The 21,965-nt window shown below is 40.9% G+C and overlaps 2 protein-coding genes across 4 annotated transcripts in view; both read right to left on the bottom strand.

The window, feature by feature from the left end:
- Positions 1–7,377: 7,377 nt before the first annotated feature.
- RPLP1 (ribosomal protein lateral stalk subunit P1) lies at positions 7,378–9,846 on the bottom strand. Its single transcript, XM_019647348.1, has 4 exons — positions 9,653–9,846; positions 8,871–8,945; positions 7,715–7,832; positions 7,378–7,494 (listed from the first exon to the last, which is right to left on the bottom strand). Exons 1-4 carry the CDS (start codon positions 9,722–9,724, stop codon positions 7,415–7,417), a joined length of 345 nt encoding a protein of 114 aa, XP_019502893.1. The 5' UTR covers positions 9,725–9,846; the 3' UTR covers positions 7,378–7,414.
- A 1,745-nt stretch (positions 9,847–11,591) lies between these two features.
- The window catches only part of KIF23 (kinesin family member 23), a 25,617-nt gene continuing 15,243 nt past the window's right edge, over positions 11,592–21,965 (bottom strand). For 2 of the 3 annotated variants that reach the window (XM_019647345.1, XM_019647346.1), the window contains 9 exons: positions 21,516–21,674; positions 20,650–20,807; positions 19,805–19,978; positions 19,326–19,505; positions 15,654–15,884; positions 14,640–14,722; positions 14,376–14,454; positions 13,494–13,564; positions 11,592–12,488 (listed from right to left, as the gene is read on the bottom strand). In XM_019647345.1, coding sequence (XP_019502890.1) covers positions 12,473–12,488; positions 13,494–13,564; positions 14,376–14,454; positions 14,640–14,722; positions 15,654–15,884; positions 19,326–19,505; positions 19,805–19,978; positions 20,650–20,807; positions 21,516–21,674 — 1,151 coding nt within the window. In that variant the 3' untranslated portion in view covers positions 11,592–12,472. Of the gene's footprint in view, positions 12,489–13,493; positions 13,565–14,375; positions 14,455–14,639; positions 14,723–15,653; positions 15,885–18,729; positions 19,042–19,325; positions 19,506–19,804; positions 19,979–20,649; positions 20,808–21,515; positions 21,675–21,965 lie in introns of all 3 variants that reach the window. The other variant, XM_019647347.1, reaches the window with a different exon arrangement.

Below are 21,965 nucleotides of genomic sequence, written 5' to 3'. Positions count from 1 at the left end.
TTAACTTCCAATCTGTCAGGGATTAATACTTTTTGTAAAATGCAATAAAAATGAATTAGTAAAAAAAATGCTGCTTGAATGATGACAATGTCAAATTGCTGTAAAAACTTACTCTCAGGTTCTCAGTAAGTACTTCCTATACCCATGTTCATTTGGACAGGCAACACTAGTTTGTGAAACAGCATGGGTCCAGGGACCACATTGGAGTAGCACAGGTCCAAAGGGTTACTGGGCCAAAGACTGGCCTGATGTCACATTACCTGGGGCATGGCCTCAGCAGAGGGCAAGGACTTCTATGCCATTCTGAGACTTGGGTCCTGCTGCTGACTTGAGGTGCAGCTCTGGACGTGCAGCTGGAGCAGAGGGGTAAATTAGGCCCCAGAGACAGTGCGCAGAAGTCAGGCCCTGGGCTCTACCCTTCCTTATGTGAGACAGACCAGCAGGAAGGCTGATGCTGTCAGAGCCAAGGAGGCCTCTGGAAACAGCTCCTTCCCCTGACAAGCTGGGAGGTAGGGGGTAAGGGGTTGCAACCTGATGTGGGGGCAAGGAGGATGGACACCCTGGATGTGATTCCAAAATTGGACAGCCACATCACCTCACCACTCTGAGCTTCCGCTTCCACAAATGTAAAAAAGGAGAGGGTTGTATGCTCTCTGAGTCTCTTGTAAATATAACATGCTGTGCTTGTCCTGAAAGATCTACTGCCTGCCCTTAGGGAGGGGAAGCAAGGCTAATGCACCATCAAGAGAACAAACCAGACTGAGCACAATGGAAATGGGCATTAGTTGTGCATTGCAGGCTGCCCCCAGGGCTTCCCCAGGGACAAGGAAGACCCAGGGCTGGAGAGATCAGAAAAGGAGGAGAGAGCAAATACATTATCCATTAGGGTGAATTTAGTTGCTGATATTGGACATCAAGCCTGGTGCTGTTTCTCAGCAACTAAGGCAGAGAAACAAGTTTGGTAAGTCACAGAGCCCCTGTTATTATAAAAGAGACATGGCTACCAATTCCCCAGAGGATACAAACTTTCTCCTGGCCCTAAATTTTAAGAGTTTTTCACATGCCACCTCATTTAGTGGGACAGTAAGGACACAGCAGCCTCCACAAGTTTTATGGCCAAAACAGAAGTGGTTTTCATGTGACTTTCTTCCAACAACCTTGGAGGAAAGCCACGGGCACACCAGATAGCACTGCAGCTCAGCAATGTTCTTAGTTTTTAGACAAGAAATGAACTTGAGCATATTAAAAGTCAAATGTGCTAAGTAAATTACACAGGAGACAAGATCTTGGCTGGGTCACTGGCAGACACAAAAACATGGCTTTCCTTTCCCAGGTGTGGACTGACTCTCTCACCTCTGGGCCAGGTGCGGACATGCCTGCCTGACTCACCGACCCTGGCCAGGGCAGTCTTATATGAAAAGGCCAATTTAGCCATTTTTATGAGTAGCCACTGTGGGGCAGCACTGAACCAGAATCTGGAACATTCAAAAATTCCCTTTGTAAGCAAAGCCATCCAGCATGTATGCAATTCTACCAATCTACTAATTCCAAAATCCAATATTTAGCTGCTTCCATAAATATTTAAAAGGTGTAAAAATAAAAGTGCTACATCAATAGTAGGAATTATTGCTCAGATTCTCTTTAATTTTTTTAAGTGTCAATCTTATGAGAGCAAATAAATGCTAACAGTTTTTGAAAAGAAACTGCTAAAGGTTTTACATGTACCATTTTATTTAACCTTGCGAGAACTCTGTAAGGTATCATCATTATCCCCACCATGCATATAAAGAAACACGCAACCCGGGCCGGCCGAGTGGCGTGTTGGTTAAGAGCTGGCTTGGGATGCCAGAGGACCCCAATTTGGATCCCACATATGAGGGCCAGTGACACTGCCCTCTACAACTAAGATGCTGAACAACAGCTTAACCTGGAGCTGGGCTGCCGTGAGTCGCCGGCGACGGTGCAGGTTGCAGCCCCTGCTGCAGTGGGTTGCCATGGGCTACCATGTGTAGCCAGCAGCCAGCATGAGTGGCTGTCTAGAAGCTGGCGACTGATCTGCCTCACCAGGGAAGAGCGCAATGATGGTGCCAACTTGGGCCAGTGAAGCAACATCCTCCACAACTTGTCTGTTCCCCTTCCCCCAATTCCCCAGCGCTGTTCCCATCCCCCAATTCCCCAATAAAAATCTTAAAAAAAAAAAAAAGAAAAAGAAAACAGAAACACGCAACTCAAGTGCTTTGCCTACGGTCACACAGCCCTATTTAGTGGCAGAGTGGGATTTGAGTCAACCCAGGCAGTATGACACAGAGCACTTAACCTTGCATCCCAAAAGACCTTTGGGATCTCACGGCTGGAAGAGGCCTCTAATTTATACTCCATCCAAAGCAGACATTGTCTTCCCCATCATAGCCTCAGCCCAATGCCCAGCAAAACCCTCCTCTGTTTTCCTTACTTTGAGCTAAAACTGTCTCAAAATTGGCCAGAGTTCTTCCCTCCAGAGCTATTTGGAGTAAGTTGAGTTTCTCTTCCATACAAAGCCCTTCCAATTTTTGAAAAATTAACAATAGTGTTAATTGTTGCTCCTCACCCCTCAAACAGCCCTATTGCAGGAACAGCGTCATTATTCCCAATTTACAAATATGCCCTATCCCATTTCTGCTGGTTAACGAAAGTGCTGGAATCTCCCCACAGACAGGTTTCACAAGAGATTAGTTGCCTTAATCCCTAACCAGCACCCACTTCGCCGCTACTAAACCCGATTTAAAAAGCCGCTACTAGCAGAACAGATGCTAATGAGCAGGCGCAAAAAGCCCCAAGGACCATAGAGCGCCCCCAGTGGTCTCAGTGCAATTGAGAAGCTCGGCTTCCCTCCGTCACACTCCGCTTCTAGCCCCGCCTCTCGCCCCGCCCCTTCCTCTCGGAGCGAGTGGCGAGCTAGAAGAACTGAAGCGCTGGCGCCCGAGTTAAGCACCTGTGCTAGTTGAGAAGCTTGGTCCTTCGTGAATGAAGGGCCGACGTGGGCTGAGAACACTTCATCCAGACATCTGGCCTTGGTCTCCGAGTTTTCCTGCATCTTCTCCCTCATCCTAGGCTATGTGGACGTGACGAGGGAAGTGACAGGTCACTGTGTTCAGAAGGAAGTTTGTGGGCTCAAGGGGCCTTGGTTCTGTTGTACCACCTGCTGAGAATTCCCTGTTCATCAATAAGGCTTGGTTCTGGCATCATGTGGGGGAATTCCCCGACACGACACCCTCGCCTTATGTCTGCGGACCCGGGTCCTGCGGGTTTAGGATTAAGAAACGTGTAAGGCCAGAACCTGTATCAGCGTTTTGGCGTTCTGTCCTGAGTTTTCATAGTAAATTTTCATAGTAAATTGGTAAGTATATATTTTAATTAAGCAGGATTAAGTTAATCAGCATGATGCCTACCACATATGAGGTCTCCAATGACTAAGTTCATGAACTCATCCTAGGGAAAGTGCTACATACCTCATTGCTCATCTGGGTCCCTGAGTTTCCATCTCAGGACCTGAACACCCACCCACATCTGTACCTGGCAACCTGGAAAATGTGTACTAAATGTGGATTAAATGAATGAATGAAGCCTGTGGTGGGGGGCAGGGCAGGTTTTATGCTGCTGTGTGGTGTACTACAGCGTAAAGAGCATTTGCTGGTCTGGGTATCTGGGGTCCAGTTCTGGCCCTGCTAATCACTGCCTCTGAGCAGGTTCCTCTTCCTGTCTGGGCCCTGATTTCCACAGGGGTAAAGGAGAAGCTGCACTCTGATAAGTATATATTGATGAGCATGAGTAATGCATTGTGATAAGTACTGGGGATACAGGTGAGCAAAACAGACAGTCCTGATTCCCAAATTTACTGTGTTGAGACGGAGTAAGATATTAAACGACCTATCAGACACATAATTACACATGTACTTTTAAACAGTAGTACAAGGAACTTAGAGCAGAGATTTAATATAGCCTGGTGGGCTTTCTAAGGATGGATGGAGAATTAGCTGGGATAAGCCATGCTGACATTTGAGGATTGCTACAGTGAACATTTGCAATTGTATTGTTTGGATAACTGCATTTAATATTTATAATATCCCAATTTGCCACTTAATTTCCAACTGTTATAGATGCTGTGCTTTCCTTTAGTTTTCTCTTTAAGCAATTTAAAATATTCCCTCTGTAAAGTGAAGTGGCAGTATTTCCTCCTTCTGACACTTTAGTGTAAGCGTAAAAATTCCTGTTATTTCAGAACTGAGGTAGCTGCAATCATAAATGAGGGAGGGGAGAAAGGAGCAAGGGCATGGGGAGAGATGCTGTTTAGAGAACTAGCTTTGGAGGCTGAGCCTGCTTTTAACTCTTCCACCCACTAATCTGTACCCTCAGGTATGTTAACCTGAACTTCCACTTAGCCATTCGTGACATGGGGGTCTCACCATGGGATTGCAGTGCAGAAAGACATGGCACACTTGAGTTAGCAGTGCTGGGCCTCAGTTATGTTAGCTGATGGATGAGGAAGGGCAGGAGGACAGGTGATCAGGGTGTGGATCAGTGATCTTTGTTACACCACATACCGTATTTCCCCATGTATAAGATGCACCCTTTTTCGAAAAATTTGGGGTCTAAAAACTGGGTGAGTCTTATACAGTGGTTGTAGTTTTTTTACTTGCATTTCCCGCTTTTTTGCACTTGTTGTCTTTGCGCTGTTTCACACTTGTTACCGGTATATTACGGTAGGTTACATTTTGCCATGTTCTGCCCAGAAATGGCTCAGAAAAGATTTTCGAACCGTGCTGAATTCAAGTTAAAAGTGATCCAGTTTGCAAAAGTGAATGGAAATCGTGCTGCTGAATGTTAAGTTTGGTCCTCCTCCAACTGAGAAAACAATCTGAGACTGGCTACGGGAAGAAGAAACCTTACTGAAAACGCCACGGCAGAAGAAGGCCATGAGAGGCAATATATGAAGACAGTGATTCGTCATCAGACACAGATAAGGACAAGCTAATGGTTGGAAGTTTTGACAGTGATGTATGTATGTAGGAGTTGTATGAATTTTATGATGAATAAAACTTGGGTTCAGTAACTTTATGTAATATTTTTTTCAAACTTCGGGCCCCAAAATTAAGGTGTTTTATACATGGGGAAATACGGTAATTCCTCATTGCTTCGCAATAGCTCTTTTCTAATACATGAAAACTCCAAAATTTGAACAGTAATATCTATGTACTTTTCCTTTTTTTTTTTTAAAAGATTTTTATTGGGGAATTGGGGGATGGGAACAGCGCTGGAGAATTGGGGGAAGGGGAACAGACAAGTTGCTGTCCTTTTGTTCTTCAGTCTAGCTGTGGAGGATGTTGCTTCAACTGGCCCAAGTTGGCACCATCATTGTGCTCTTCCCAGGCGACGCAAATCAGTCGCTGGCTTCTGACGGCTGCTCACGGCAGCTGCTGGCCGCTCACAGCAGCTGCTGGCCGCTCATGCTGGCTGCTGGCTACACACAGTAGCCCATGGCAGCCCACTGCAGCAGGGGCTGCAGCCTACGCCGTTGCAGGCCACTCACGGCAGCCCAGCTCCAGGTTGAGCTGTTGTTCAGCATCTTAGCTGTAGAGGGCAGTGTCACTGGCCCTCATATGTGGGATCCGAACCAGGGCCCTCTGGCATCCCAAACCAACACTTAACCAACACGCCACTCGGCCGGCCCTGTACTTTTCCTTATTGTACTCAAGGTCCTGAACTGTTTACCATTCCTTTTTATATCATCGGATACACAATGATATATCTGACAATTAAGTTCGTGAACTTGTTGCAACAACATTGCTGACCTTTTTTGACATCAGACGGATTATTCATTATGAATTTGTACCAACTGGACAGTTAACCAGGTTTACTATTTGGAAGTGCTGAAAAGGCTGCGTGAAAAAGTTCGATGCCCTAAACTTTTCACCAATTCATGGCTCTTGCATCACAATGCATCAGCTCACACAGCACTGTCTGTGAGGGTTTTTCCGCCAGGAAACAAATAACTGTATTGGAACACCCTCCCTACTCACCTGATCTGGCCCCCAATGAATTCTTTACCTGAAGATAAATATTGAATAGGAAGACATTTTGATGACATTCAGGACATCAAGGGTAATACACAGCTGATGACCATTCCTGTGTTCCAAAATTGCTTTGAAGGGTGGTCTAGGCCCTGGCGTCAGTGCATGGCTTCCCAAAGGGAGTACTTCAAAGGTGACTGTAGTGGTATTCAGCAATGAGGTATGTACCACTTTTTCTAGGATGAGTTTGCAAACTTAATTGTGAGACCTCATATTATGCCTACTCCCTTATTTTGGAACTTTATGTAAAGGGTAATGTTCTGTAATTACTGGGTTGTTTTTAATGTAACCTATTAAGAATTCTTTTCACTGCTAATTTAAAACCATTTGTTCTCATTGATGAGCCTGAGATTTTTGCTATTTTTAAGTGCTGCTTTGGACACTTCCAGAGATGTTCTTGATGTCCCTATATAGTTCATCTTTGGTTAATACCTAGAAATGGAAGTGCTGGGATTTATATTCGTTTTTACAAGATACACCAGGCATTTGCCCAAATGGTTGCAGTAACTTACACAAATGGTCCTGCACACTGGAATGAGTAGGGCTGGAAAGTCCTACTTTTCCACTCTGGAAGCTCATGCCTCATTAAATGAAGAAAGGGCAAGATGTTCCAAGCATCCAGGAACATCCTAGGTACTCCAAATACACAATAATCATGTTTTATAAATCCAAGTCCTACAGTGTCTTGGCATTTTAAAAGTGAACCAATTTCCACATCACACCATTGCTCAGTTGCACTCCCTCAAAAGCTAGTTCAAGGCTGTTTTTCAAACAGGTTTGAATTCTGCTTTTATCCACTTTGTGGAACTGGGGACTTAAACTGAATTTTCCCTACTCCTTCAGTATTATTGATGAAATCCAGGGATGCAGCAGCAATTAATATTCTACCTCAGATGGTTCACCACAGCTCAAATTTTTACTCACCATTTTGTTTGGGAAATGTGAGGTCCAGGTCACCATCTCCCCCAATACTCTTATGTCTAGGGGACAAATCCTGTAACCATTAAATTACATAGGTAATCTGGACAAGGCATCTGCTCTGATCCCCTCTCCACGCCGCACACATTTCTCAATGCTGCAAAATTAGGTGCATTCTCAATATGGTGTCCAGCTTGTGTATTATTCCCCACCAACAAGATGGTGTCCGGGGGGGGGGGGGGGGGGGGGAAACCAGCTTGTGTCATAGTAGAAAAGATTGAAAGCCAGCATTACAGAAGTGAGATCATCTTTACATAGCACATCTCCAGATAATCAGCAATACCAACAGCAGCAGAGTTCAGCTTTTTATTAAACATGTTACAAGAGGTTTAGTCAAAAAGACCAAAGCCCATGTCATCATCAGACTCCTCAGATTCTTCTTTCTTTGCTTCCACTTTCTTCTCCTCAGCTTAAAAAAAAAAAAATCAATTACACATCTCAATATTTTAAACTCCAAAGAGCTCCAGGCCCTTCAACTTACATGGTCAAAATACCCTACCACGCCCCCTTATCAAACTAAGCCTCTGTTTTAGGGTTTCCATATATAATCTACTCTTAGCACATTAAGGGCAATTCTACCTATAATAAATTTTAACCTCCACTCCTCCCTCCAATACCAAGTTTCCTACCTGGGGCAGCAGTGGTGGAGGGGGCAGGACCTCCTGCTGGTGCAGCTCCAGCTGCTGGGGCAGGTCCACCAGCCCCTACATTGCAGATGAGGCTCCCGATGTTGACATTGGCCAGAGCCTACAACACAAGTGCATACACAAGCAAATGCTCAATTCTGTACTCTTATAGCAATCTCCCCCCAAAAAAGCTACTTCCCTTTTTGAAATTACAGTGAGCAATTCCCATCATTATATATATTTGTATGCCTTCTCCTTTGCTGCCAGTGAGTTTGTCTGCTATTCAGATTCCCTAAAACTTAAATTAGGGCAACCCACATAGCTATATTAAAAACAAGCAATCACACAAAAAAAAACCACAACCTCCTCAAGCTTTAAATCTCATACTCGCATTGCTGTATTTTAGTTAAGATACAACTAACTGAATTCCTTTTATATACGACAAAACAGGCGTAAAATGCTAGCTTAGCTTAACTTATTAAAAAACACAAGTTTCCTTAAGCACTTAGACCAGGATTCTTCCCACAGTTCCACCTCCTTTTAACAATGAACTCAATTTTTCAGACCACTAATTCTAGGACTTTTCCCAAGGGAATTTACTATATTATATAGGTACAATGTTTTCGATCTTTCAAAGCTCTTTGCAAGACACAAGGTCAAGTTAAGAGGCCATGAGCTTCACTTACCAGAGATTAACTTGTACAATGGGAGGTAGCCGGTGTCAAGTTTTTTTGGTTGGAATCCTGTCTTTTATGTACCAACACACAGTAAATTGGGTCAATAAAAGGCCACTACACCCAATTTCTGTTAAAGCATACTATCATACCAGGAGGATTTGCTTGGAATAGCATGGGAGTTATCTCCTGGGCGACCGCGACCCTTTTAAAGAAGAAATGACCTGCTTAATTCATTTCATGGTTTCAGAACATTAGACAAACCCAGAGTCTGAGGTCAATAAAAGAAAGACACAACAATTAAGACCAAGTGAAACCTTAATTAGCTACTAGAAATAGAAATGTGAGGAAATATCACTTAAGAGTTGGTCTAGTGGAATATAGGGCCTTCTAGCACTTTTGGATGTTGGCATGAACACCTGGACTTAGTAAATTTGGTCTGCCCACATTTACTTCCCCAAATCACTTTGCCACCATCACCTTACCTTTGCAAACAAGCCTGGCCAGAAAGGTTCAACATTTACACCGGCTGCTTTAATGAGGGCATTAATCTTATCCTCCTAGAAAAAATAAAATGCCAATTCATCAGAGATCAAAGTGTACTTTTCTTAAATGTCTCCAAAACACTGCAAATTGAAAATCACTCAAAACGTATACAAAACCATGTTTATCCAGTTCAAATATTATACCTGTATTTTGTTTATTAAGACGACCATTTCTTATACTCTTTTCGGCTGTCACAAGCAAAATAAATGCATCTGCTCCTGTGTGCCTGGCACCTCACAAGGTGGTGAGTTCATCGCTGCCATTTCATAGGCTTGGCACTTGGAAAGTCATGCGACTATTTTAAGTTAGAAGTCCGGGAGGTAGAGCAGGGTTCATGTGCTCTCCTCCACACCATGCAGCCTGGCCCCACAGGGCCTACTGAGACCACCAAAGGAATTCAAGAAAATCACACCAGAAAGACAAAGTGTCCTGGAATACAACTAAGTGTGGATTAGGGCGCTCACGCGCTGCACAAGTTTCTCTAAATAAATTTCTCCAAGCCAGGGCGCGCAGCCGCAAATGAAATCCAGTCCCCAGCCTGGGCCAGCACGTGGCCTAGGCCCCTGGCCAACCTGCACGTGGGTCCACCTTTTTGGTCGCCCGGCCCGAAGCTCCCGCGGGGGCGTCGGTGGCCCAGGCTGCGGCCGGAAGGGCCTAACCGGGAGGGTGGGGAATCTGCCGCCCACAGGCCGCCCCGCCAGCGGCCGGGGCTCGCACTCACCGTGACTGTCACCTCATCGTCATGCAGGATGAGGGCCGAGTAGATGCAGGCGAGCTCCGAGACGGAGGCCATGGTGCAGACGAGTGCTGCCGGGCGCGGTGCTAGTCGCCGGATGAAGTGAGGGCCTCACCCCAACGCGGCCTTAGCTTCCTCGGAAGGACCGAGCACCTTAGCGGCAGCTGAAGAAAGGGGGGGTTCCCTTGCGCGCAGCATCTTATACCAGCTACACGGACCAATCCGTGAGCCACGTCTGGCGGAAAAGGCGGAGCGGGAGCCGCCCGCGACGACCCACTGGAGGCGCCTGCGCACAAGGCTTGACTCGCTCGTTTGCTAATTCGAAGTTGCTAGGCACCCGTAAGTGCTAATTATAATAGCTGTCTTGGTTTGGATGAAGCTCAGGGCTGATTACAGTAAAAAATTTTTTGTAGGAAAGTTAGCTAGGTAAGTGGACGTCATCCTACGTACTGTATGTAGCTTGCGTGACACTACTTAGACAATCATTTAATGACGTCCCAGCTTCTCCTTTCCCCCAAGCAGCGATGACCACCTGGAGGCAGGAGCTTCTCTACAGCCTGGAGGTCCCCTTGCTTAGTACACCGTCTCAGGTAAAATAAGTGAATATAGGAATAAACGAGGAACTTGTGTTACGACAGTAGCAGCATTTGAGCGCCTACTAGGACCAAGGCACTGAGCCACACGGATTCATTTAATTCTCACACAGCATAAGAAGTAAGTACTATTATCTCCGTTTCATTGATGGCAAAACTAAAGTGTAGACCGGGTAACTAGCTCAGGATGACAAAGCACGCGGTGGAGCCTGGATTTGGAATCTAGACTCCTAAATGCCTCCTGCTTGTGTGTGCGGAGAGGGATGGGGATTATGAGTACATGTTGTTTTCTCTTCCCCCACCCAAAGTATAAAAGATATTCTACGAATGTAGGGGAACTTTTCTACTTCAACTTAAGTTTTTTTAACTGAGGCATCTGGTGATTTGAATGGAAATGGCTTCTCGAGTTACTACTCTCTTCTCTGCCTCCAAACTGGTCTCTATCCCATCTGATGGCATGCCTGGTTCTCCCATTTGGTTGGCTGGACCTCCAGATTCTCTATCTCCATTGTGTCCCCACCGTTTTGCACTCATTTCATTTATCCACCATCACTGCAAGTGGGAGTGGGGCAGGCTGACTCCCTTGGATCCAAAAGCCCCCTCTGAGGTCCTATCTACTTTCTGAAGCACGTGTGGGTAGAAATCTCTTAGATGTTCTGGTGTAATGTGCATAGATACTCATTCAGTTAGTAATGACCGATCAGTTATAAGTAAAAGGGGAGAGAAAAAAGAAAAAAGGACTCATGCTACCATGATGTTGACCTCATTTTTTTTTTTTTTAGGATGATTACTTTTTTTTTTTTAAAGATTTTATTGGGGAATTGGGGGAGGGGAACAGACAAGTTGCTGTCCTTTTGTTCTTGTCTAGTTGTGGAGGACGTTGCTTCACTGGCCCGAGTTGGCACCATCATTGCGCTCTTCCCAGGTGAGGCAGATCGGTCACCGGCCTCTGAACGGCCACTCACAGCGGCTCTTGGCAGCTCTCACCAGCTGCCGGCCACTCACGGTAGCCCACTGCAGCAGGGGCTACAGCCTATGCAGTTGCTGGCCATCACCACAGCCCAGCTCCAGGTTGAGCTGTTGTTCACCATCTTAGCTGTGGAGGGCACAGCGTCACTGGCCCTCATGTGGGATCCCAACCCTGGCCCTGCTGCTCACAGCTGGCGTCCCAAGCCAACTCTTAAACAAAGCGCCACTTGGTCAGCCTGACCTCACTTTTTATATATGGATTTAAGTTAGGTATAATATCAAAAATTAAATGTTTTCATACCTGGAAATTTAAGAAGACTGCTAAGTCATCTTTAAATTTTAAAAAAAGGGATGATTCCAGGTCAAACACTGTATTAAGGATTATCCGCCGGCCATCGTACTCCAGCAGGTTATACATGTGGGTTGGGGTAAGATTCCTGGTTCTCAGCAAGGAAAATACCTTTTCAAAACCATTCCTGTGTGCTAAAACAAGTAGCCCCAATGTGAAAGAAACCTCTAGTGCTTTCTTTTATTTCATTCCACAAAGGAGTGCCAGCTAAATGCAAGACACAGTGCTAGGTACTGGGAATATGTTTTGACTATCACACAACTTGGTATTTCTTAGTGCTTTTTATTTCAATTCTTTTGGCATATCTAAGTGTCAGAAAATGAATAGATACATACAAAGTTCAAAACAACTTCCTAAAATGGTTTTAGTATTGGCCACTGACATCTTTATTTTGAAAGTTTGCATCGTCAAATATGTCTAAAGTGCATTCTTGCAGCTAATCAATAGCAGCATGTTTTGTTTATAAAACCTTAAGAAACATTCAGACAAAAGCTGGAAATGTCACAATAAAAAATAAAGCGTGATCTAGATATATTCTTCCTTAATCACCCAAGACAAACACTTGCATGAATTAGTTTATCAGTATACAAGAAATATACAAAAAATAGCATTATTAAAAAGTTCATATGGCAATGAGAAAAGGGGGGGTGGGTCTTTCTCTGCTATTAATATTAAATATGGCAAGGCATACAATGTAAAAAGTTTGTTGAATACTAGCTGTCTTTGGAACCACAGGGAAATCTTTGATCTAGGCTAGTGTATGATGTATCTGAGGTCTGTGATAGTCAACATGGTTGGACTTCTACAAGATGACTCAGAAGACTCCTTCTGGCATGGTTTTAGGGGAAATCACCAACAAAATGAAAATGTTCTTTCATTAATGAGACTGTCAGTTCATGGCTTCTTGCGCCTGAAATGTGAAAACCAGCATTTAGTGTTGGATTTTGCAATCAGTAACACATTCAGAGCAATTTAATTTCTAGGAAGGCTTTAAGAGAATTCCTGGTTTTATTATGGGAAAAGTTCAAGTCTTTCTGAGAAAGCAAATAACTTATAAAATATGCTTCTAATATTAAATTTTAAAAAGGACTTCCCATCTTCATCCTATTGCAATGATTTTCCAAATTGCCTAAGGAAAACATGTGTTAAAAATGGACACATGGACTTGTATAAGTAGATATTTGAAAAGTTTTACTAATATGGAAAAAGAATGGGGCAGACTCTTGGGTATGTGTTTAATAGAAGGAAAGTCTGATTCCTTTCCCAACCATAAATCCCACCATTCGTTTACTTCACTGAATACTTAATTGCTAACAAGACCAAGTGGCAAGTTAGGAAAGGATGAAATACAGGAAGGGCTGCCATCCCCTGACTAAAGCCATTAGCCTCCCCTCCTTACAGGTCTTCTCAGTTTAGCCTCTGAAAGCTTTGAACATTGGCAAAACATGAACAAGAGTTAGCCAGTCTTTCATCACCTCCTGTTCTTACAGCTCTAATTACTCCTATCAAACTTTCCAAGGTTCTCAGCATTGCTGCTGCCTACTCCAGTCTGCCAGTAGGGCCGAGATGTTCCAAGGGGTAAACAAAAAACACCTAATGTTCTCTTAGCCCTCCATCAGGCACAACTGATCTCACAGATTCATTGCACACAAAGATGCCACTATGAAATACGTCTTTATTGTACTAAATCACAAACATGACTGATGATAGGTTATGGTAGAGGGGGAAGATACGGAAGCGATGAGTCACGATACTTAACTGTTAGATATTTGAAAATTTGTGTGAATGAATCTGTGAGATCAGTTGCGCCCGACGGAGGGTTAAAAGGAAGTGGATGGTAGGGAAAAGGGATGGTAGTGGAAATACTAGAGGAGGGAAAACATATACACAAAGTCCCCAATTAGCCAGTACTCACTTGGGTTGTGCGTGATGCTGATATCCAGGTCCCAGTTGAGATCCTGCTCTCATCTCTACAGCCACAGAACACTGATAGGAAAATTAAAGAAAAGATCAGTTCCTCTCAGCAGTCTATAAAATACAATTCTGGGGCCAGCCAAGTGGCGCGTTGGTTAAGAGTTTGCTTGGGACACCAGCTCTGAACAGCAGGGCCCCGGTTCAGATCCCACATGAGGGCCAGTGACGCTGTGCCCTCTACAGCTAAAATGGTGAACAACAGCTCAACCTGGAGCTGGGCTGCCGTGAGTCACCGGCAACGGTTGCAGTGGGGAGGCAGTGGGCTGCTGTGAGCTACTGTGTGCAGCTGGCAGCCGGCGTGAGCTGCTGTGAGCCACCGTGAGCAGCCATCCAATGGCCGGCGAGTGACTGCCTCACCCAGGAAGATAATACCAACATGGGCCAGTGTAGCGACGTCCTCCACAACTAGACTGAAGAACAAAAGGACAGAAACTTGTCTGTTCCCCTTCCCCAATAAAAAAAAATCTTAAAAAACAAAAAAAAAAACCCTAAATGTTCTAAAAGGAAAAGGAAAAAAAAAAAAAAGGAAAGAAAAATATAATTCTGCCAGATTCATCCAAAGCAAAATCCGGTATTGCTTTCTAAAAGTTCAGCACAAGCAACCATGTTAACATACTGGTCTGATACTTTACAGATCATCCACCAGACCTAAAGAAATACAAACACCTTCAAAGGTTTACTAGGACAGGGCTACAGGCTGCACTGGCAATGTGAGATCAGACCTCAGCTACTTCAAAGAGCATGAAAAGCTATAACTGTGTGGCTTAAAATATGACATCTCTAATTTTTATTAAGCAGACAAATATTTAATTTTCACCCCTACCCTTGTTTCTACATCGGTCCATTCAGACTCTGCACCATCTGGTTGGGTAGGTGCTACTGTAGAAGATCTTCGTTTTCGACTACGGAAAAAGGGGAAACATGATGCAACAATTATTTTTGCATCTAACAACAGGAAAAATATTAGAAATAGGGAAATATTACTATACTTCTTCAGAGAATTAATGAATGATATATTTTCCAGGCTATTCTGTTCCTCAGGAATGAGCAGGTGAGAAAATGACAGCTCTCTTAAAGAGATACTCACCCAGTTGGTGATTCTTGTTTCAAAGTCTCAATATCAGTAAACTGAACAGATTGTCCACCACCCCTTGTTTTATAAACGTCACCCTAGAGCCAAGAGAAAAGGTCACCATTACACTTTGATACATCCAAATGATAAACGTACATATATATATTCCAAATTGAACTTAAAGACTACTGTTTTAAGGAAATTCCCATCCACAAAACCAGATGGTACTTGGGACTTCTAGGTCTGTGCTATTAAAATACTTTAGAAACTTGAGTACACATCTCTCACTAAACAAAAGAAGTCCAATGCAATATAATCAGTAACACTTTTAATTGCATAAAATAATATTCATTTTGGTTTAACCACTAATATAAAAACTGCTCAGGATATCGAAGTCTGCCATAAATTTCTTAATGTTCTAAGGCATTCTACTTTCCTTTCTGGGTGTGCCACCGCTCATATTCAAATGACAGTACAGTCTTAATTGAAACCATAGTTATAAGAAACATCCTCTAAATTGAATTTGAAATGAAAAACTTTCCTCCGCCCCCAGTCTTGTCTTTTATTTCCCTGATTATTCATTGACTCTGATCAGGAGAAAACTCTTCTACAGATAGGAGGAAAAGGACTTTGGGTAGCTCAATACTAAGTAATTTTGATAGGTCAAATTTTAATGCAGGCTTTTATCTTGAACTAACAGAAAGCAAAGATAGTTCTTTCTTTAGGTTTACTTTTTTTCAAGCAGGGGCTAAAATTAAATATACATTAATTTAAAGTACATAATAGATCTGGAGTTTCTCTAACAAACCTGAGAATCTCAGCATCATTCAGTAGAAAGCAAATTTAGTCCCAGTTTAACAGATTCACAACCTAAGCAGTTACTTTAGTTTTCTAACAAAGAGGCTATATCCAATACCCATAGATGTTCCAGTTGACACTGCCTGTGTATCATCAAAGAAATACACAAGTAAGTGGTGTTTTGTTAAGCTTTTTGTATAGTTTTTTTCTCCTGTGTAAATTTGTTTTTACCTTAATTAGTTTAGTTTCAATCTCCCCATCGGAGGCTAGTTCCTGGTGGGTCAGCATGTACTTCTCACACTTAGCTAGTGCCTTTTCATTTGCAACAGATACTGTGATGGCATGAGGGACATGTGGCTGCATGACTGTTTCAGTTTGCACGTTAGAGGCAGGCTTATGATCTACCCATCTGTCTCCTGCAGAGCGTGATCGTCTGTGTCGGAGACGAAGTGGTGGTACATTCTGATCAGGTTGAAAGGAATCAAGAAACAAGCATAACCCAGAATTAATTTAAGGGTATTAATAGAAGTGCAGCAGGTTTGGCTACATTAGTTGGTGCCAGTATCAAAACAAACACACGAACCTTTTCAAAAGCTAAATATGTTGTTCAAGTAATTTAAATGTTCTCTTTGTATTTAAACACAAAACTGACAAACATCTTTTAACACCAGCTGTATATTATATATTTTACCAGGGAGCTTCCCTTTCAACAAAAAATAGAAGGAAAAATTCTAGCAATGCTGCTAGTCTTTCCTATGGAGGTGTTATTTAAGACAAATTATTCATTTTGCATTCTTGATCCCAAACCAATATTTGTGCCTGCTGTTGTGAGGTAATCTATTAGGTTCACAACCATGTTAAAAGCTTCAATAAGATCAGTAAAAGCCTAAACATGTCATAGGCCTCAAACAAAAGAGAAAACACTTTACGCAAAGACAAAATAAAAATAAAAGCTGAAGAGGCTGGATAGTACAAAATGCTAAGAACGTAAGGTATAATAAGAACTCTGTATAAAATGATTAAAGAATGTAAATAAAGTAATTCTGAGTACTTTCTGAAATTTAAAAATCTCTAAACAGAACTTCATGGAAAATTCAAACACAACAATGGGTTTACCAACTATTTTTTTCACCAAACATTTCATAAAGGTTCCAAGAATCAGATAAAGAATATAGTATGTAAAGGTTCCAAGAACCAGATAAAGAATATAGCGTAGAAGCAGTCTATCATACAATAAAAAACTAGTTGCTTCCAGTCAAATGTCATGTAAATTTGAGAAAGTTAAATTTAGCATATTTAACCTAATAAAAAAGATTTCACATACAAGGCATAGTTAAGTTTGAAGCAATCCCAAAATCTTTGGAATTTTTCAAACATCTTTGTTTGTATGAAACAGTCTGTCACAGGCCAAATCCTTTAAAGCTGGTCAAGTATGAAGATCCCAATTTCAAAATGCATAGCTGGAGATCTAAAGCATTTTCCCTATATAATTATTAGGAACAAATGAAGCACCAGTGACAAATCATGACAGTGTAAAACATGGGCAATATAGTTTGCCCCTAGAGATGCCCAAGGTTCACAGCAAGCAGGAAACTTTCCATTCTTAAAATAACTTAATTAATGTTGAACAAGAAAAGTCTGGCTGTCATGATCTACCATTTGGCAAATGTGATAGTTTTCTTGAACACATTTATCAATAGATTCTGAAATGAGCTTAGAAAGATAGACCTTACAATCTATTATACTATCATTTATAAAATAAATGACACTTAAAATTTCTTCCTCACTGAAGTATAATTTCAGTCCACGTGACATAAATTTTGACCAACAAACCTAGATGCATAGAACTAGCCTAAACTTTTCTGCTGCACTTCTAAGAGATTTTGATTTCAAGCGAGAAGGTCTCTAATAAATCTTCTTAAATCTCATAGCCAAATTAGGTATTACATTAATGTTGAAGGCAGGCCTTGAATAGTTTTGTCTATAAGCTTTCATGAAATAAGAGATTTATTAGAGTTGATCAGAAAGACCAGTCACCATAGTTTGCTCCCTAAAAAGGTTTAAAGTGATATCTGGAAAGTAAAGAACTTAAGAGATTTTAAAATCTTTGTTGCCTTTGTAAATACCTTGGAATTCATCACCATTCCTTAATAATCAGGAATGCAGACCACTTGAAATTTTTCTTTACCCTAAATTATACAAGAAAATCTAAAGCAAATATTTACCATAAGATTAATTTGTTTAGAAGAAAAGTTCTAAGAGCTATATTAAGGTTTTACTAAATGTTAAGTTCACAATAGTAACTTGGTTCATTTATTCAGATTCAAGGGGAAACTTTACCTTAATCCTTAAGAAGAAAATATAAATGTGAATTTGTTTAAACACCCTTGAATGAGGCAGAGCCCTTGTAAATTGAAATAAAGGTCTTGAAATTAAAAGCAATTGGGCATGCAAATCCTCAGTAGTTACAAAACAATTGACCTAGATTCTTCAAAAAACAGTATCATGAAAACCAAAAAGAGGGGAGACTGTCTTATATTAAAAGAGATTAAAGAAACAAAATAACCACACCCAATGCATTCACCTTGATAGCATCATGGATTGAAAAAATACATTATTGGGACAACTGGGGAAATGTAAACACGAACTATATATATTAGAGGATACTTCTTCAGAATTAATGTTAACTTTCGTAGGTGTGATAAAGATTGTGGTTATATAGGCTAATGTCCTTATTCTTAGGGATGAAGTGCCATGAAGTCTGACTTACTTTCAAAGGTTCAAGGAAAAAATGTTTACATATCTATATCAAGTTAACAACTGGTAAATCTAGGTAAGGGGAAAAAGCTGATACTGTACCATTCTTTCAACTTTTCTTTGGGTTTGAAATTTTTCAAAACAGAAGTTTGGGAAAACAGTTTTCAAAGGTTCAAATGCAACAAAAAAAATCTAATTTGGAGGAGAAAAACCAAAAGAAAAAATTGGAAAACGTGCTCTAAGACACTCATATTCACATGCTCATTAGCTTATGCAACTGAAAAGCAGATTACTCTGGTGTGTGCCACACTGACCTGTGTTCACTGAACACGAGGCTTTATTTCTGTTGCCAAATGTGTTTGGGCTTTTTCAGCTGAAGAGCTAAGCCTCAGTTTTGGGGTGATTTGATCTTTCAAATTAATAACATAAAAATTAGACCTTGTTTATATTGGAGCTCACCCATGTTTGTTTTGAACTTTTTGAACCAAGTTACAAAAACACAAGATTAAAATCTATTGCTATAATACTTTAAAAGAATACTGGCACTAACCCTGCAGCAATGATCCTCTTCTATTTCTATCTCATTTTTGAATGTAGGAACCACCTCCCTGCCTTCAGTCCAGTACATCCCTCGCCTTCTGTCTGACACGATACAAGTTTTACTCTGTCCTGGTTCCTGCTGCCTACGCCTTGCAATGGATGTGACATTGACAGGTGTGTTGTATGGAGGAATTTTCTGTTCCCATTCCGAAATACAGGAAGCTACAGAAATGCTGCTGCAAGAGTTAGAGCGCCTATGTAGCTGTGGCTGGCTCATGAGTTGCTGGCCGTTGGAAATCTGAGCAATATAGTTACTAGGAAGCTAAAAAAATTGAAGAGAAATTAATGAGCAAGACTGAAAAAATAAGAGAAACAATTCATTACTTTTCTATAATTTTAATACATAAGATAACATTATCATTATTTGTACTAAATCACTAGATTTTTATACTAAATTTGTACTAAATGTGTTTATGCTAAATTTAAAAAAATTATAAATAGAAGTTTGAGAAATATAAAACAAAAAGTTGATTTTCATAGAAATAGTCCCTAATCTGAACAAATTTTCTCTAGTCCTAAATTACTACACAATGACAAATAACTTACAGGTACTGGTGGTGGAGAAACAGCTCTTTGAGGAGCTTTTTCTCGATCACGGTCCCGAGACGGTCTCTCTGGCTTTTCAGTTTTGGGTTCAGTAACAATAGCCTTCAGTTGTTTCAGTTTTTCATCTTTCACCCAGAGTTTATTTTGCATTTCCAGCTGTTTAGCTGCCACTCGACGCTCCTACAGATTATCAATGGCAGTATGTATTCTACTTCAGTTATACCAAACAAGTACACCAAATTACTGAAACTCTTCATTTCCTAAAAATAACAGTTCTCCAGTTCTTCCTGAGTTAAGTAGGCTTCATAATGCTAATTAATTTGTCGGAATTTTCAGGGCAGAGAAAGGCAACAGAATGAACTGACTAGGCTACTAGTATTGCCACCACCTCCAAACCCTACTTCAAGTACCATAATTCAGCAGTACGCTTGAAATAAACCACTGGTCTCTGCAATAAGCACTATAGGAGCAACACTCACGCATTCTTTCTCCCACTTCATTGTTGTTTCTGTCACCATGCCTTGCAGCCTGGCTTCGAGTCGGCGTTTGTCAGAAAATTGTCGCTGAAGTTTCTGATTCTGGGTTTCAAGTTCCTGTTGCAGAGTGCGCTTATCTTCTTCATAGATAGTAGTTGTTTTCTCTAAAATTTCAATCTGGAAGGCAGACCATTATGTTCAATATTTGGTATGTAAATATTTCATGTAGCTCTAAAATAATCCCTTCCATAATTTGTTTATATAAGCATAGCTGTGTAAAGAAAAATTTCCTCTAACATTTCATCTGAATTCGTACTTCCATTCCTAGAAATGAGAACTTTTAAACAAGTTCCTCACTGAAAAGACTAAGTTATAATTGACTTCGGGTGAAAAATTACTCTAAAATTCAGGCCTAAAATTTTATTTTTAAAGCTTTTTGGAATACAGAACACTCACTTTATTGGTTGAGGCTAGCTTCTCTCTAGAATGAGTGTGTACTCCCTAAATGATCCTTCGTAAATGAGGAAACAAACATATATCACCCAGTAAAAAGTGAAAAACCAAGCTACCACCAAAGCTGAACTCTAGAGAGCCCTCTAGAGAGCTCACTTGTTTAGGCCAGGAAATATTCTCTTCAACTGCTAACATTTAACTCAAAGTTAAAGAGTATAACATCGCTTTTATGTTTTTCATTCACATTTCCTCATTTTTGAGTGCGATGAATACTAATAATTGGCTACATGATAACTCCCAGTAAACAGCGGTTACCTGTATATAGCAGAACGGCTCAGTCAGACAGACCAGTGGTAAACAGCCAGCACATTCCTTATAATAATGCCCAAACCAACCTTATATTCTAAAGTTTTGTTTTTCTTCTCCAGTCGTTCTAGTTCCAATTTCTGTCCTGAGATCACCTTTTCTTTTTCATTTAGTTTTCCTTGAATGTAGTTTTCTTTATTTAAAACACCATTGTCAAATTCTTGCAACATAGCTTTAAAAGTAATAGCTGAAACAAAAACATGCAGGTTTTTGTTTACTCCAATTCCAAAATAACCAATGAAATCTACTTTTATTAGCTGATACTATATACGAAATATAGCTATCTCTCTTGGAGAATTAGTCTATAATCAGAAAACAAGGAAGAAAATCAAGAGTTTGTCAAGTCTACAAAAGACACATTCATAGAAGCTTTCTGTTTATTCCTGAAAAATACTAAGTCATTTTGCACTATGGCATCCCCTTACCAACCCTTATGGGTCAATAATATGCTTCAGAACAACAAATGCAAAAACAGAAATAATACTAGATTTATTTTAGCAAAAGTTAGATTCAAGTTGAAATCCCATTTTGCAGACTTGGAAACTAATAGGGGATTGAGTAATTTGTCCAAAGATACAGTTAGTAAGATGTAATTATGTCAAGTGCCTTGCAAATAAGTAACTAGCAGGAACTACAAACAAATCAGCTATTATTCCTTTGCATCCATCTCTATTAATTTTAAAAAAGGGAGAGAATACAAACCAACTTTTTTCTTTTGCTTATATTTTCTTGGAATATAAAAAAGAGCTAAGGGAAAAGTTCCTTGTTAGTCTAATTAAACAATGCCTTGAGCACTACAAAGTGCAGAGACAAAAATAACCCTTTTTGTTCCACCATAGAACTCAGATTCATTGCAAATTTCTGGAGTTAAAATGATCCCAGTTTTTGGCCTTACATTGTTTGTTAAACTCATCAATCATCATTTGTCGTAGCTGATGGCGTTTCTCTAATGCTTCTATCAGCCTGGGGAGAGTCTGCTCATCATTGATATCCAAAATCTCACAAGATGGCAAAGGTGGAAAACTCTGTAAAACCACTTCTGTAACTAGCAGTTCTGTATGGAATTACAAAAAATTTAAAAGTTACACACAGGAGAGAAAGAGCTTATTTAAACAAGTTTAACACTGTGATCACAGCCCCAGTCCAATTAACTGTGTATTTCCTTGGTTGTCATAATCATACTTCCTTAAAAATTAGCTGTAAAAAAGGAAAAGTTAAAGAAAATGTTATAGTATGTAACAAAAGAAATCTCATTTATACATGGGTTCAGTTTTTTTTTGCACTTGGTTCTTGAAGGGAAATAAACAGTGAAATTATGTGAAATAGATTGTGGGGGAGGGGCGGG

Source organism: Hipposideros armiger, unplaced genomic scaffold, assembly GCF_001890085.2.
Source record: "Hipposideros armiger isolate ML-2016 unplaced genomic scaffold, ASM189008v1 scaffold_110, whole genome shotgun sequence".
NCBI lineage: Eukaryota > Metazoa > Chordata > Mammalia > Chiroptera > Hipposideridae > Hipposideros > Hipposideros armiger.
This window is presented reverse-complemented; position numbering and strand designations above follow the sequence as displayed.

Excerpts from the sequence above, each read along its gene's own strand:
- RPLP1 (XM_019647348.1), bottom strand. The coding sequence starts at position 9,724 with ATGGCCTCCGTCTCGGAGCTCGCCTGCATCTACTCGGCCCTCATCCTG. Across the intron at positions 7,833-8,870 it reads GGCCAGGCTTGTTTGCAAAG|GCTCTGGCCAATGTCAACAT; the intron begins GTAAGGTGATGG and ends CTTGTGTTGTAG. Across the intron at positions 7,495-7,714 it reads CTCCACCACTGCTGCCCCAG|CTGAGGAGAAGAAAGTGGAA; the intron begins GTAGGAAACTTG and ends TTTTTTTTTAAG.